Source organism: Saccostrea cucullata, unplaced genomic scaffold (genome assembly GCF_032062105.1).
Source record: "Saccostrea cucullata isolate Sc308-1 unplaced genomic scaffold, CSIRO_AGI_Scuc_v1 ctg5, whole genome shotgun sequence".
Taxonomy (NCBI): Eukaryota; Metazoa; Mollusca; class Bivalvia; order Ostreida; family Ostreidae; genus Saccostrea; species Saccostrea cuccullata.
In genome coordinates this window covers 563,083-579,571 of record NW_026940631.1, presented here as the reverse complement: position 1 = coordinate 579,571, position 16,489 = coordinate 563,083, and the positions used below count along the sequence as shown (strand labels likewise).

At 35.2% G+C, this 16,489-nt stretch overlaps 2 protein-coding genes across 2 annotated transcripts; both read right to left on the bottom strand.

The window, feature by feature from the left end:
- Nucleotides 1-742: 742 nt before the first annotated feature.
- LOC134255806 (uncharacterized) lies at nucleotides 743-6,620 on the bottom strand. Its single transcript, XM_062738348.1, has 7 exons — nucleotides 6,611-6,620; nucleotides 2,345-2,731; nucleotides 2,010-2,201; nucleotides 1,806-1,922; nucleotides 1,415-1,606; nucleotides 1,126-1,216; nucleotides 743-964 (listed from the first exon to the last, which is right to left on the bottom strand). Exons 1-7 carry the CDS (start codon nucleotides 6,618-6,620, stop codon nucleotides 916-918), a joined length of 1,038 nt encoding a protein of 345 aa, XP_062594332.1. The 3' UTR covers nucleotides 743-915.
- Nucleotides 6,621-10,409: 3,789 nt separating this feature from the next.
- LOC134255744 (mucin-2-like) lies at nucleotides 10,410-16,112 on the bottom strand. Its single transcript, XM_062738256.1, has 7 exons — nucleotides 12,596-16,112; nucleotides 12,289-12,480; nucleotides 11,927-12,127; nucleotides 11,638-11,799; nucleotides 11,144-11,496; nucleotides 10,794-10,967; nucleotides 10,410-10,663 (listed from the first exon to the last, which is right to left on the bottom strand). The coding sequence occupies exons 1-7, from the start codon at nucleotides 16,038-16,040 to the stop codon at nucleotides 10,616-10,618; spliced, it is 4,575 nt and encodes a 1,524-aa protein (XP_062594240.1). The 5' UTR covers nucleotides 16,041-16,112; the 3' UTR covers nucleotides 10,410-10,615.
- Nucleotides 16,113-16,489: the final 377 nt, after the last annotated feature.

Here is a 16,489-nt window from a genome sequence, read left to right as displayed (position 1 = left end):
AATATATTAGAATTAAATAAAAAAAGAAATTATAGAGTAGAAAAATATAATTATAATTTTAAAGAGATGATTTTTATAACTGTTTTTGCAAATAGATAGAAAATAAACTATAGCATTTATTTTGATTTTCCCCTGATCAAAAGTATAAGGCAGTTTTAGGTGACATCTACACGTAACACAGAAGACCCAATCACTTGTATCTCTAAGGAGTATGAATTTAAAGAGCTATTTGCAGTTTTTACCAGCAAAACGTATGCTTACGATATTTTTATTATGTTTTATGTGAATACCAGGTTTTTTTTTTTTAAATCCAATAATAACAATTAAGCAATCGAAGTCTTTCAGCATTGTGCACTCTTTTTTTCCCCGGTAGTACATATATATAGCTATTCCAAATGGTTCATCCAATAATACAGTATGTTAAATTTGATATAATAAATACATGTATACCTATTCCTCGCGTTGATTTAGGGCATGATCTTTTGTTCCCACGAAAGTTTAATCAACATGATATACATGTATATAGTAACTGAGTCTTTTTCTTCCATTCGAAAAGGATTTTGTGCGTCACAAAATATCGGGTTTTCGAATTCATGTCATTTCTTTAATGAGGTAGAACACATGCAACCTCGCATCGATATAGAATATTATTTCATTTATTTCACAATTTCAAAAAAAAAAATCATTTGAACTGAAATTTGATTAATTTTCACTTTTAAATTTTCTCTGTGGTCCAGTTCAAATCTGGAAGAACTTCAATATACTTATTATATGGTGGCAATGTAAAGAGAACGGGTTCATCATAACTTGTAACACGATCAGTCTGTGTAATGAGGCTTGTGTACACAACTTCTTGTGGCTTTTCAGTTGATGCTTGCAAGTGAATCTTTTCCTTTCCTCTGCTCTCCACTGATGTCAAATTTTCCCTATCTTTCCATTATCGGAAGTTTCTGTGGACTTAATCCTCAAAATGAAAGGGGGAAAATTACTTTAGGTTATCAAATTTTTCAATTCATTATTAAGCTTTCCATGAGAGAGAGAGAGAGAGAGAGAGAGAGAGAGAGAGAGCGAGAGAGAGAGAGAGATTGTATATGTTTTTCATAGTACAAATAAAACAATACTTACTTGTTTTTTCGAGGTTTCAATTTCCAGATGAAAAGAGGTGTAACAACGAGAAAAACTAAAATAATACCTGTAACCAACCACCCATGATTATCTAGAATATGAAAAAATACGAAGGGACAGAGTGTAAATTGTCCTAAACACTTCTAAATGCCCTATAAAACATTCAAGTAAATATGAATTAATTTAAAATTCTTTCATGTCCATCTTATCAAAGCATATCACAGACTTTATAATTTACTGAACATAATTTTGACCTTTTCCTTGCATTTCTGTCACGTTTATCGAGTACCTTGGTCAGTTCCAAAGTCAGTACTGACTTGGACATTATGTGACAAATCAGCTGACCCAGTTGTAGAGAGCAGTGATTTAAGAAATCCAGTCTTGGTGTAGTTTCCCTCTATACTTATTTTGGTTGTGTCGATAGTCGGAGCCTCAGTTATAAAGACCATGGATTCTGCTCTGACGAGAGGTACGACTTTTTCTGCATCAAGGTAAAGTAAAGAAAAAATTGAATACTTTAAAAAAATTAAATAACTTAAATATATGTACTATAAAAGCTAGTGATATACGAACTCACCTTCAGCCGTTATTATTAATTTTTGATTTCTTTTCAATATCTTAAATCTATTATTGCCATAACTTATAAGATTTTTTTAAAAAAATTAGTGTACTCAACATACCTTCAATTAATACTTTCAGAAAAATCATACTTTCCAGAGATGTCAAGTTCACAGTAATGGAGAGACGGTCAGTTCTTATCGACAAATGACGTCCGTATACTATATCAGCTTCTTTCTCTGTTTTAAAAAAAGTTTCAGCAATTCAACTTATTCAATATGCAATATGTGCAGTTAAGCTACTTTATTATACAGAAAATTACTTACTTTCGGGAGGATTTCGGAACCGCTGGTTTGTCGTGATGATTGTCTTGTAGGAACTCAGAATTACCAATCCGGAGACAACCCCCTGTATTTCACACCTGCAAATCTTATTTGGACCCTTGGCCTTCATATAAACGTTTCCGTTGCGACTTACATTTAGATATTTACACATATCGATGACAGATCTCTCGTTTTCTGAAGAGAATCAATTTTAGATTTGATCATAATTTTTTTTAATCCAGATGCAAACATACTTCAGTTGCAAGCATCATATGCAATATTTTCTTTCATTTATTTATTTAAAAGAAAAATATTGTCAACAAATTGTTTAAACGTACCTTGTATGCATTCATATTCAATACTTTGACGAACCATCGCATTTGGATAACTCTTAAGAGATGGACAATCGTTTCGAAAGAAATTCTCACTGTCTTCAAAATACTTCTTTTTCAACGTACACATGTTCTTTCCATTGCAGGTGCTGACTGCGCGCTTGAAGATGGCCGAGTCCTCAGAGATTGTTGAGTTAATGGGGTAATGTTGTCCACATACCAATGCATTCTTAACATCACATCCAAATAATCTGTCAAGTGGCGATAGCTTCTGGAATCCATCTTCTATCACGTGACTTACAATGTAAATAGAGTGGTTGGTTTGACACTGTATATCATACCCATAGATATCCACGGTCCTGCGGCAGGGGAGATTATGAAGCGATCCAAATACTACAAAGGAAAAAAATAAGGTTTAGCAAAAAAAAAAAGATATATAATATTTTTATAATCAATTTAATACTTTTCTGTTTTGTTTAATATCTTTTAATGATTATAATATAACTTTCGAAAAATAAATAGAGATTTAAATTTTCATTTTCAAACATGATGACAAGCCTGAGTAAAAATAAATGTTTAAACAGTGTTGTTTTTTCCCTACGAAACCTAACTGGTTTTCTGAATTGATCTTACGCTTTCGGCAGTTGTCCGTTCATATTATGATGATTGAATTGGGTTTTTAAATACTCACCTTGAGGTCACAAAACAATGTTTTTCTTTTTTTTTAACAAAAATGTTTCCTTAAATTTCTCATACATTTCTTGCAGTACATGTAGGCCATTCAAGTTTCAGAATACACTTAGTTATGTCCTGTAGATTAGCTAGGGACCAAGGGACCAAAAGGAGGTTTAAAACGTCGTTTTGTTTTTTTTTACCAAAAAACCCCCATCTTCCTTGAACCCTTCAGTAACCCATTTATACATTGAAATAATTCCTGTAAGTGATTTGGGAATTTCGATTTTAACACTGAGAACATTTTGGGCAAAAAAACAACTATTTTTTTTCAAATTGTATAATCATTGTGCTTTCTTTTTTTGATATTCGAATAAGAAGAAGAGTACATTTGGAGGACAACGCCTAAGTTTGGGATATGCTATTTTTTTACATGTACATTCCATATAATATCTATTTTGCTTAAATGTAGCAAGCTATCTACAGCATTCAAAATACCAAATTACGTCACAAACTTTCAAAGCGTTATAAGCGAAAAGCGAAATGTAAAATTCACGCTCTCATTGAACAGACTCTGTTGAAATAGCACACTTCCTTTAATTGTAGCTTACCAGAGGGATAATGCCAGGATTTTGAATGAAACATATGGAGATAACGAACAGTATTCAGATCTAAAGTCCATAAAACAATACAAAATAGGAGTAGAGCAAACACAGACCTCCAAAACATTGGAGATGGGATCAGGTGCCATGGAGGATTGAGCATCCCCTGCCGATCGGTCACACCCGCTGTGTGCTCCTTGTCATGATCGGGAAATAACGGAAAAATCCGTCGTCAATTCAGTGTTTAAATAATGGGAAAAAATAATGGACTAACAATTAGTAGGAAAAACGTCAGTCAACATTTGACTTAATGAGATACTAGTATTGTATTTGCTGACAAGGTCATTGTATCGACCGTAGAACTTACGAATTATTATTCTTGTTTCAACAATTTGTTTGTCACTAATTTACCTCGTTTTAGAAATTGTTCATATGTAGAGTATGCTTATGTACGAAAGCCCAGAAGGCTCATTCGAGATTCGAGATTCGAAATACGAGATTCGAGATTCGAAATACGAGATTCGAAATTCGAGATTCAAAATTCGAGTTTCGAGATTCAAGATCTAAAATAACCAATCAAAAGGCGGTTTGAGATTCAATTACTCCCCTTTATTATTTTTTACTAAGAAATCGTTGATATTTTAATACCGAGGAGGTCATTTGATTAAATTACAACGCAAGAAAAAGTGTTATATATTATCAAAACGAAATTTAAAGAAATATCAGATTTTGGTCTGCAAGATATGCTTAATTAATTTATAATAGCTTCTTAAATGTCATAAGAGATTTATTTAAAGAATATATATATTTCGTGTTATCTACTTTGGATATACAGGGTTGTTGACATGATAGTAACCTTAAAATAGATTAACAGTAAAAACATAATTTTTTTTTACCATTGAAAATGTTCATCGAAAGGTAGGTTGCCAAGCCCCCCCCCTCCCCCTACGTTTTGCTACAGTGGTGCAGTATATTCAAAGAAGTTTAAGTAGTGGTGTATTAAAAGAAATTAGGTACTAAATGAAGTTCTTTCCCCCCCCCCCCCTCCCCGCCCCCTTCCACGCCCCGAAATAGGATTTTCGGGTTTGGACAATTTTTTTCTGTCAGTTTTTATTTTCAGGTTTGAAATAATATTTTTGTACCCCCCCCCTTATCCCACTTTCAAAATCGATGCTTCGTCTCTGTAATAATTAGTACTACGGGTTTCAAGGTGGACAGTGTTTGTGACACGGTATTAGAAAGTGGCCAGTGACCAAGTTTATGAAACCAATAAACAGCCCCTTAAATACGGATGGCTGAAACATGCATGCTTAATAAAGATAATGACCCTTGGAAATAATAAATTTGAAAAAAAAAATCATTGTTAATCCCCCTATCAAACCTCGAAAAATAGGGGTTATCATGGTATTTGGAAGTTATTTTTGAATGGACATAAAAATAAAGTTACTGTTTTCTATATAGTATATTATATCGGAAAAATATTACGGGAATGGCCAAGTGGGGGGGGGGGGGGCAAATGTGTGGTTATCAACATTCATTGTCAATCTTGCGATGCATAGATACAATAATGCGATAATTACGATACGATAATTACTTAAAAGGAAACCACTCGGGTCTCGCCCGACTTGGTCAAAGACTCAAATATACTAGTAAAACCACTATGCTCATTTCATGCACAGCCATACATGTTCAGTTTTCTACTACCAAAAATTTCTTGACAACCAAAATCAAAGCAAAAAAAGTCATCAGATGTTTTTTATAGAGGGGGCACAAAATTGAGGGGGCGCAAGCATATAGTAGTTATGATTTCTATAGTAGTTTATATATCGGCAAAATTATTGGGGGGGGGGGGCAAAAAATGTACCCTCATTACTATTTCATGTAAATAATATCTCCCTCATCAATGTTCTTATTAGAAAAAAAATGTCGACTTAAGAATTGCGCAATTCAACGATAAGACCATATAATATATCTATATACGTATCTATTGTTTTGTTTAATGAGGAAAAATAAGAATTTATATATATTTTCTAAAATGTAACCTAAAATTCCTTTTTATTTCGTTTTAATACATGTATCTTTTTTTCTTGCATTATCATTTAAGCAAATGACCCATTTTATATAAATATATTCAACGATTTCTTGATAGTAAAACATAATAAAGGGGAGTAATCAAAATTGAACCTGTCTTTTGATTGGTTAATTTGGATCCTCGTTTTCGAAAATTTCGTTCATTTCGATGTCTCGAATGAGCCTTCTGGGCTTTCGTACTTATGCGTATCGATTCAAATGAGATATATAAACCCCATATGCAGGTGATGAAGGTATATTGCGCATAAGTAAGGACAGTTGACGATAGAAAAGTTAAAGTCATCACGTTGCAGTCAAGGAAAAGAGTTTAAAAATAAAAATATAAGCATTGGATGATTATTTTTGGAAAAATAAAATCTCATAACTTCAACGATAAATGCAAACAATTAAGCATTGATTCGTTATTTTTTTTAAAGACATAACCTCATAACTGCACCGGTGTGTGCGAACAAATTGAGTAATGCGCTATGAAAATTTTGTTTGCATATTCATATCCAAAATCGCTGTATTATCCTCCTTTTTAATTACATTTAATGGAAGATCCATCTCATCAGCTTCTGTTTAATGTGATGAGGTTTAATTTTCGCTCATGACGTTGTACCACCACGCCTTTGAACGGTTGTGCCTTCAAAATAAAACGATTGCTTTATTTCTATCCGTGTCATGGTGTTTTGAATGTGTAGCTTTCCACAGACTATATATGCATGTTATATACATGTGGAATGTAAATATATTTCGTAATCCGCTAATGGACGCTACCCAATTTGTCTGCACACCCTATTGCAGTTTTGAGATTTATTCTTTCTAACCGATTCATGCTTTAATGACATAGTCTAGTTAAATTTCCTGAGGATGATGCAGTTAAAAAAACCAAAATGATAGGAACATAATTTATGGTTAATCTTACCTTGAAGCATCTTACTAAATAAAAGAAGAAAGGTAAAATCTCTGAACTTCTTTATGTTATTGTCAATACAATGTCTAGCCATTATTTTTCTGTCGAGATCTTTTATATTTATATGCTGCACCGTAAAGTTTCCTTCAATATTTTAAATGCAGCGATTATATATAGGATAACTATTTTGAATAGGCAATACTTCCCTTTGAGCTGACATACGGATTTCCTTGGGATCAGCAATTATTGCTAGCATTTTAAATTTTTGCTTCACTGCTCTATTCCATTGAGCTTAACAATAAATAGAGAATATTCAATGATTTTATTTTTCAAGAGAGCAGAGCACGAATGAAAATATATAAAGAGTTTGTCTCACGAAAGCTATCACCAATACGACAAGGCAATATTATCACCAATTAAAAATGTGATTTCAGCTATTCAAATAGGTGATATCACTGAAGAAGTAAATACGAAAACGGCCCCAAATAGTATTCTGTATTTGCAATAAACTCAATCGTAATATTGACGTAATCTGTTTAGATCACTTCGACGAGTCGAGATGAACATATATGCTATACCCCCGGCATCAGCCTTAGCGTCGACATCCCGGTTCAAGTTTTAGGAGCATGTCTATTACCAAGAATCTATAAACACTACTTAGACCAAACTTGGATGATGCAAACAGGGATAAACACTTCGAGACTTGATTCGGATGTTGGATCTGACCTTCATTTCCCAGATGAGTGACCAGGTTAAAATTTTTTAGCCAGGTCTACTCCCAAGTAACTATATCTCATACCTTGACCAACTTACTTGAATGATGCATTATAGGGATGGACACTACTAGACTTACTTCGGATGTTGGATCTGACCTACATTTCCCAGATGAGCTTTTAGAGCAGGTCTTTTTTATAGTTATTATAGGCTCTACCTGGACCAAACTTACATGGCTGATGCGGCTGGGGATGGACACTAGCAAACTTGTTTCAAATACTGGATCTGACCTACATTTCCCAGATAAGTGACCTGTGTAAAGTTCTTGGAGCAGATATATATTACCAAGAAACTATAAGTGCCACCTGGACCAAACCTATATGGATGACGAATATAATGTGAACAATACCTTCGGATGCTAGATCAAACCTACATTCCCCAGATGAGTGACCAGGGTATAATATCTGATATCAATAATTATACAGCATATAATGATCAATCTTTGCATCTAAGGATGGACTCTTCGAGAACTGCTCCAGAGTTAGAACTATTAAACGACATTTTATTAAATTGTTAAAATTGTTAACAGGTTACAGTTTTATGGAACATATACATTTCCAAGTAAGGGTTTGGGTTAGTGGAACACACGTCGATTAAAGTTATAGTTATTTCCATTTATATGTCTTCACGATATATCCCGTAGAGCCTGAAATAAAAGATATTACACAGTCTGTAACATCTGTTTTATATCTGGATCTTTTACAAGAAAAAGACGTTGATGTTTATCTAACAACAAAGCTTTATGATAAAAGAGATGACTTTAACTTTTCAATCATCATTTTTCCTTACTGAAGCAGAAATAAAACTTTGGTCACCTGGATACGGAGTTTATATCTCTCAGTTGAAACGATACGCGAGAGCATGCTCTACGTATGAACTATTTCTGAAACGAGGTAAGTTATGGACGAACATGTTGCTGAAAGAAGAATATCTGCATTTTTAAAGTCACTATTTCGTAAATTTTATGGTCGATACAATTCCCTTTGTCAGCAAATACAATTTATCACCGAGTCAAATGCTGATTGACGTTTTTCAGATCTATTATTATTTACATACTGAATTGACGATGGATTTTCCTGTTATTTCCCGATTATGACAAGGAGTACACGGCGGGTGTGACCGGTCGATAGGGGATACTCACTCTACATGGCACTTAATCCCACCTCTGTTTTGGGGGTCCATGTTTGTTCTGCTCCTACTTTGAATTGTTGTATGAATTTTTGAGCATGAATACTGTTCGTTATTTCCACTTTCTTTACATTGAAGAAAGAACGCAAACTAAAATCACGTCTTTTACCAAAGTTTCTTTTTTGATTTTTGTTCCTTGTTTTAAAAGCCTTTCAGTTTTGAAAATAAACGAACACTAGTATACCTAGTACATATTATGTATAACGTTAAGTTGCCATCTAGGAAAACTACTTTCGGCATTTAAGAGCTAAAATCAAAAATATGCATTCATGTATGAAAAGGACCAGGTCATACATATCCTAATGAACTTTATAACGATAATAATTATATATTTATATTTCAACTGCTGGTATATTATTTCATTCAATTCAGAATGAAATTTACTTGACGAGTGTTTCAAAATTTAATTTGTTGCCTGAATTAACGAACTCTATACTACCCCTAATGGTTTGAGTTTATAAAATTGGTAACTTTAGAATTCCAATTTAATTAATCTTTTAAGAAACAAGGAAAATAATCTCTTTTAGCTAATAAAAAGTTAATAAATGCATGATCTGTAAATGTCCAGACTAATTCATACAGAGTGTTATAAGAACTATATTATAAAAAATATTATTCTTATAATAATATAAGAAATAACAAGAGAAAATAACATCTCTTTTCATCATTTGCACAAATAATAAAAAGTATAAATATCACAAATCATAGCTTTGAAGTACTTGAAAAGAAGATTTTAAAAGGTTTCTATATATCCCTATGTAAAACTGTCCCATTTTGGCCCCACCCTAGCCCCGGGAGTCATGATTTGATAATCTACACTACCTGAGGATGATTCCACATGAGTTTCATCTTTCCTGGCCCAGTGGTTCTGGAGAAGAAGATTTTTAAAGATTTTTCCTATATATTCCTATGTAAAACTAGGGTCAGCCATTTTGCACAAATTTTACACTACCTGAGGATGATTCCACATGGCATCTTTCCTGGCCTAGTGGTTCTGGAGAAGAAGATTTTAAAGATTTTTCCTATATATTCCTATGTAAAACTTGGGTCGGCCATTTTGGCCCCACCCTTGTTTTGTTTGAATCATCAAAAATAATTTAGTGTGATTTTTCCTATATATTCCTAATTTCGTTGTTTTAAAACTTGAATCTTCACTACCTATGATTCCAATATATAGTGGTTCTGGAGAAGAAGATTTTTAAAGATTTTTCCTATATATTCCTAAAAACTTAGGTTTTTGGCCCCACCCTTGCCCCGGGGGTCATGATTTGAACAAATTTGAATCTACACTACCTAAGGATGATTCCACATGAGTTTCATCTTTCTTGGCCCAGTGGTTCTGGAGAAGAAGATTTTTAAAGATTTTTCCTATATATTCCTGTGTAAAACTTGGGTCGGCCATTTTGAATGATTTGAACAAATTTGAATCTACACTACCTTGCTTCCAATCTTTCCTTGCCCAGCGGTTCTGGAGAAGAAGATTTTTGAAAAATGCCATTAATTTTTTACAAATTCATGTATAAAAGGACGTTATAAAAAATGTGCCATTTGGTTGAAATTGGCATTTTAATGAAAATGTGAAAAGTTTACGACAACGACGACAACAACAACGACAACGACGACAGACAACGGACAAATTTTGATCAGAAAAGCTCACTTGAGCCTTCGGCTCAGGTGAGCTAAAAACTAGCTAAAACATTTACTGTACCCATTGAGTAGACAAATAACATTATCGGCAGAAGATCGTGTGAATGTGAACTAAATTCTTTTGAATTTGAATATTTAAATAAACACAAACAATAATTAATATAACTTTCATTTATTAAATTCACATAATTAAAACGCTGTAAATTCTAAGAATGTACATATATACTCGTATTGGTAGATACAAACAAATGAACGAGGGAATGATTGTTGTACAAGGTTGTTTCACAATTTACAAATGAGTATGAATATAAATAAAGATGTATAATAAATAAAAAGCAAATGTTTATCATTGAAAGTGAATAATGACATGGAATTATGATTCTTAATGAGCAGGATTTCTTGTCATCTCTAGTTTTGTAGGAAATTTGAAGGAACACAATTGCTGTAAATTTCAACCTGAAAAAAATCATTCTTTTGTAGAAGCTGTTATTGTATAAGTAAAAGCTAAGAAAATATTTCGAAATTTGCTTTGTTTGACATAGAAAAGTTAAAGACATAGAGAATTTAGAAATATCCATATACTTACATTATCTACTAAACCATTGAATCCAGAACCGGGTTTGGGGCAGCCCCCTATAAACATCGGGTTCGAGCTCGTCTCTATTCCTCCAGTAAGTTTCTCTGAGATGCTGTACCCATTTACTTCAGCAGTAAACGTATTGCCATCGTAGTGATATGATATTTCATTCCATTCATATGGCTTGAAATAAAATAATTTTGTGCAGTGGGCTTTTCCTTTGCATAATTTAAATAAAGAATTTAGAAAAACTTGTGAAATATATTTTTGCATTCTAGTTCATTCCTACTCGGTTTCCTTCTTAATATATTGAAATGAAATAAAACAAAACCGTTTTAGATGTAATAATAAATACTTACGACTATGTGATATTCTAAGATGGATGGAGAATTGGAATGCAAACTTTTAGCTACCAGTCTCGCTTTTTTATCCTGCATAGAGATTTCTACTGTTGGTAGACCTTCATATCCACAGTTAGAAACTAGCATCCCGTACCCTCCCTCTGTCTGGAGTGGCTTGAACCTAACTCTAACAGCAAATTCATCTCCAAGTTCTTTGTTCATAAAACCCCACAAAGTAATCTTTCCGTTTCCATTGAACTTTGCTGCGCCATTTTGAATAACTGCGTTTTCTACGTAGAAAGCCATGTTGGATCCAGAAAGTTCCCTGAACAAGTTTCCATCGAAATTCATCTTAAAGTCAGGTTTACAAACTGTTTAAGAGAGAGAGAGAGAGAAAAGGAATTAAATGAGCAGAATTCTTTGAAATAAAGTTTGTATAATTATTTTGTTGAAGAAAGCTGTTAAGGCTGTAAAGGAATATGAATGCGACTGTAAGCTTGATAAATTTATACCTTCTCGCTGTGGGTATGATCTGGTTTGCGTTGGATTCCAAGTACAGATACACTGACTGGCACTAAACGCTGTCCCGTATGGACATGCTCTAAATCGAAGACCACTGTGCTCTAGAGTAAGATATCCATAGGGGTTGCCACTATCTGGTAGGAACCTACACACTATATTTAGAGAGAAAAGACTCAAAAGCTTTTCTTTAGATGTGTTAATATGGGAATGTTCAGATAAATTCAATTTTAATACTTACTTAATGATAAATGCTCTGATAAATTCAATTTTAATACTTACTTTGTTGATTTACTCGTCGTCTTAAGTCGTCTGGAGTTTCACAGGAATCCATGCAAGAGCTGTCCGGAACACAGCCTTGACCATCAAAGCGGAATCCCTTATCACAGCAGGCTGGGACAGAAATTCCCGCTTCACAGGAATAATAGGACCTACATCCACCAGATCTTGCATAGGCATTCACACCAATATTGAGACATTGATCTGAAAATTGAGAGAACCAACAATTCATTGTAAACTTGTATACAGCTACCATGATGTAGAGAAGAATTATTTTTACAAAAACTTTTCCTGTTGTTGTTTTTCTTTAAAAAAAAAAAAAAAAAAATTAAAAATCAATTTGATATAGCGGAAAAAAATCATACCATCGTAACACGGCACTTTTTCTGGCGATTTACACATGGCGTGATCTTGATGCCAAAATAACCCAGCTGGACATTCTCTTAGAACTGCTTTTGTTTGATCGTAGTTGAAGTAACATTGAACAACTTTGTTACATTGTCCTGGATATGTGTTATATCCGATGCCATCAATAAAAACGCTATTTTGACACAAAGCTGTAAATAAAATTTGATAACACATTTCAATAACAGAAGGAAAAATAAAATGTATGAAAATTTAAAACTGAGAAAAAATAGCATGAAAGTATTAATAATTGTTTAAAAGTCATACTTTCAAGAGGAGGTGGGGGAGTAGTTGTTGTTACAGATGTTACTGGTTCAAAAGTTTCACGTTTCAGAGTTGCTGGCTTAGCAGTTATGTAACTACGAGTTGTTGGTGCCAGAGTAGTTGGTTCTGGAGTTGTGGGTTTTGATGTGGTTGGTTCTGTAGACGTGCCTTTAGGTGCAGTTGGTTGTGTGGTTGTGGGTTTAGGTGTGGTTGGTTCTGGTGTAGTTGGTTCTGGTGTGGTTGGTTCTGTAGTCGTGGGTTTTGGTGTGGTTGGTTCTGGAGTCGTAGGTTTAGATGTGATTGGTTCTGGTGTGGTTGGTTCTGGAGTTGTGGGTTTAGATGTGATTGGTTCTGGAGTGGTTGGTTCTGGTGTTGTGGGTTTAGGTGTGGTTGGTTCTGGAGTGGTTGGTTCTGGTGTGGTTGGTTCAAGTGTGGTTGGTTCTGGAGTTGTGGGTTTAGATGTGGTTGGTTCTGGAGTGGTTGGTTCTGATGTTGTGGTTTCAGGTGTGGTTGGTTTTGGAGTCGTAGGTTTTGGTGTTGTTGGTTCAAGTGTGGTTGGTTCTGGAGTTGTAGGTTCTGGTGTGGTTGGTTCTTGAGTTGTAGGTTTAGGTGTGGTTGGTTCTGGAGTTGTAGGTTCTGGTGTTGTTGGTTCTTGAGTTGTAGGTTCTGGTGTTGTTGGTTCAGGTGTGGTTGGTTCTTGTATTGAAGGTTCTGGTGTGGTTGGTTCTTGATTGGTAGGTTCAGGTGTGGTTGGTTCAGGAGTTGTAGGTTCTGGAGTTGTTGGTGCAGGTGTGGTTGGTTTTGAAGTGGTTGGTTCTGGAGTAGTTGGTTCTGGTGTGGTTTGTTCGAGAGTTGTGGGTTCAGGTGTGGTTGGTTCTGGAGTGGTGGGTTCAGGTGTGGTTGGTTCTATAGTTGTAGGTTCAGCTGTGGTTGGTTCTGGAGTGGTTGGTTCTTGAGTTGTAGGTTCTAGAGTGGTTGGTTCAGGTGTGGTTGGTTCTATAGTTGTAGGTTCTGCTGTGGTTGGTTCTGGAGTTATGGGTTCAGGTGTTGTTGGTTTTGGAGTTGTGGGTTCAGGTGTGGTTGTTTCTGGAGTTGTTGGTTCAGGTGTGGTTAGTTCAAGTGTGGTTGGTTCTGGAGTTGTGGGTTCAGGTGTGGTTGGTTTTGGAGTTGTGGGTTCAGGTGTGGTTGGTTCTGGAGTGGTTGATGCTGTAGTTGTTGGTTCAGGATTGGTTGGCTCTGGAGTTGTAGGTTCTGGAGTTGTTGGTTCAGCTGTGGTTGCTCCTGGAGTTGTGGGTTCAGGTGTGGTTGGTTCTGGTGTGGTTGGCTCTGGAGTTGTTGTTTCAGGCGTAGTTAGTTCTGGAGTTGTAGGTTCAGGTGTGGTTGGTTCGGGAGTTGTTGGTTCAGGTATAGTTGGTTCTTGAGTTGTAGGTTCAGGTGTTGTTGGTTTTGGTGTGGTTGGTTCTGGAGTTGTAGGTTCTGGTGTGGTTGGCTCTTGAGTTGTTGGTTCAGGTGTGGTTGGTTCTGGAGTTGTGGGTTCAGGAGTGGTTGGTTTGGGAATGGTTGGTTCAGCTGTGGTTGGTTCTGGAGTTGTGGGTTTTGGTGTGGTTGGTTCTGGAGTTGTGGGTTCAGGTGTGGTTGAGTCTTTAGTTATAAATTCTTCAGTGATTTTAGTTGCAGATTCTAGAGAAGTTAGTTTTGAAGTTGTTTGTTCAGGGGCGATTCTTTCTGGAGTTGCTGGCTCAGGAGAAGTTTGCTTAGATGATGTTGGGTCTGAGGTGATAGGTCTAAAAGAAGTTGTATCCTGAGTAAAGGTATCCTTAATGAATTTATCTGTAGTTGTTAATACGGGAGAAGTTGGTTCTGACGTTGTTGGCTCAGATGTGGTTTGTTCTCTTGTTGTAGGTTTTAGAGTAGTTGGTTGTGCAGAAGTCTCAACAGTAGTTGGTTCATATGTAGTTGGTTCTGAAGTTGTTTTTACTTGATTGGTGGGTTCTGGAGTGAAAAACTCTTCAGTGATTGATTTTGGACTTGTCGGCACTTTAGAAATTGGAACTTGAGTTGTGGGTTCTAGATTTGCAGATTCAGGAGTGTTTGGCTCTTGGGTTGTTGCTTCTGAAGTAAATGGTTCAGTTGTGATTGCGTTTGAAGTTGTTGGTTCAAGAGTGGTTAGTTCTTCAGTTGTAAGTTTTTGACTTGTCGAAAAAGCTGACTGCGGACTTTTGGTGGTATATTTTTGTATCTCTATAGTTTCATTTTCGGAGACAACTTCCTGCAAACCAACATTTGGGCCCTCAAGGATCACATCATGGGGCACTGTAATGTTTCCAAATTTTCGGATTTTCCCTTGAATTGGTAGATTTTGTTTATCAATATCTTTAATCATTTGCTGGTTTACTATTTTCTCTTGAATACTTTGTTCTGGTCTTGTTTTATCTTGTATAGTTGGAACCTGTGTTGTAGATTCTTTAATTACTGAAGTTTGAATTGTTGTGTCCATTGATGATAATTCTTGTGCTGTGGAGTCCCTTGATGTGGGTACTTCTACTGTTGCTGGCTTCTGGGTTGATTTTTGTGTTGTTTGACTTGGATTTATTGGTTCTAATGCTTCTTTCCTTAAACCTTCCCTATTTTTTACTTGATCCTTTACTTCATTTGGCAAAAGCATGTTGACAAAAGAATCTAAAGAAATGGATCCTGCTGAAGAAGGTGATTTACTTGGGCTCGTTGTATCAACAGTCTCTGTTACAACGGACACTTTCTCTTCAGGAATGTATGTGACGGTCGTTGTGCTGATATCGTTTATTCCAGGACTTGAAAGCAACCTGTTCAACTTGTCACCGCTTTCAGCAGTAGTTTTTGTTGAATTGTGGGTTGGGGTTTCTAAATCACTGTTGCGTGTTGGACTTGTAGTGGAAGGTATAAAATATTTTGTTGAATTTTCTCCTGTAAGCATATCACTGCCTGAATCAACTTTTTGTAGAACAATATCGGCACCTTCAATGATCACATTTGTGCTGTTTTTAATATTCCGGACTATATTTATATTTTGTTGTTCCAGACTTCTTGCAACAGAATCCCTATCTGTCTGAGATACGGTGTTAACGTCAGACGCTTCATTATTGTTATCTGCACGAGCTTTCGACTCATTTATCGTTAAATTCTGGATTTTGTTATCAATGGATTCTAAATGAACATTTTTCAAGTCTGACACACTGTCTCCTACCCGTGTCCAATCTTCCGGGGCTATGGAGTATATGCTTTCCTTCACTACTGGAACAGGAGTAGAAAATCGTGAAGCCGTTCCACCGACTGTTGTAGAAGTGGTTTCTACAAACTGAAAACCGTCACTTTTCCATAGGATATTCCCGTTAGCCTTAAATATTGGGTTCTGGTTTCCATGAGTTAATCCCATTACTATGAAAATCAAACAGCCCTTTAGGATTGTCATGGCGGACTGAAAAAGTACAATTAAACGTTTATGTAAGGCTTAGTGATATTTCTAAAAACTAAAACGTGATAAAATGAGCAATTCTAATGTATTCAGTTTGCACTTTTGTGCGTATTCAACTTTATGACCTAATAATAAAACAATCTGTGGCTTTATTCTTATTTAAAATAATAGTATATAGAAAATTTTCTTATGACATTACAAAATAATTTCCTGAAAAAAAATATTAAACAAAACATCAATGTATAAAAATAATTTCAGTTTATGAAACTATTCCGACTTTTTACTTACTATAGTTATAGAGGGATCTAGAATTATATCCACTCCCTTCGGCCTCTTCGGGGAATATATAGTCACACGCCTCCGGTCCGAAGTTTATACCGACCTCGGAACCCACCTCCCAGTAGAATGACTAAAGTCTTGGTAATGGTACCAACACATAATTCATA

What these genes read in the sequence shown, in the direction of transcription:
- LOC134255806 (XM_062738348.1), bottom strand. An exon ending in TCTGAAAGTATTAATTGAAG is followed by an intron (nt 1,607 to 1,805) that starts GTATGTTGAGTA and finishes ACCTTGATGCAG; the next exon opens with AAAAAGTCGTACCTCTCGTC. An exon ending in TGACTTTGGAACTGACCAAG is followed by an intron (nt 1,217 to 1,414) that starts GTACTCGATAAA and finishes TTCATATTCTAG; the next exon opens with ATAATCATGGGTGGTTGGTT.
- LOC134255744 (XM_062738256.1), bottom strand. Translation starts at nt 16,040, where the DNA reads ATGACAATCCTAAAGGGCTGTTTGATTTTCATAGTAATGGGATTAACT. An exon ending in AAAAGTGCCGTGTTACGATG is followed by an intron (nt 12,128 to 12,288) that starts GTATGATTTTTT and finishes CTCAATTTTCAG; the next exon opens with ATCAATGTCTCAATATTGGT. An exon ending in ATCATACCCACAGCGAGAAG is followed by an intron (nt 11,497 to 11,637) that starts GTATAAATTTAT and finishes TCTCTTAAACAG; the next exon opens with TTTGTAAACCTGACTTTAAG.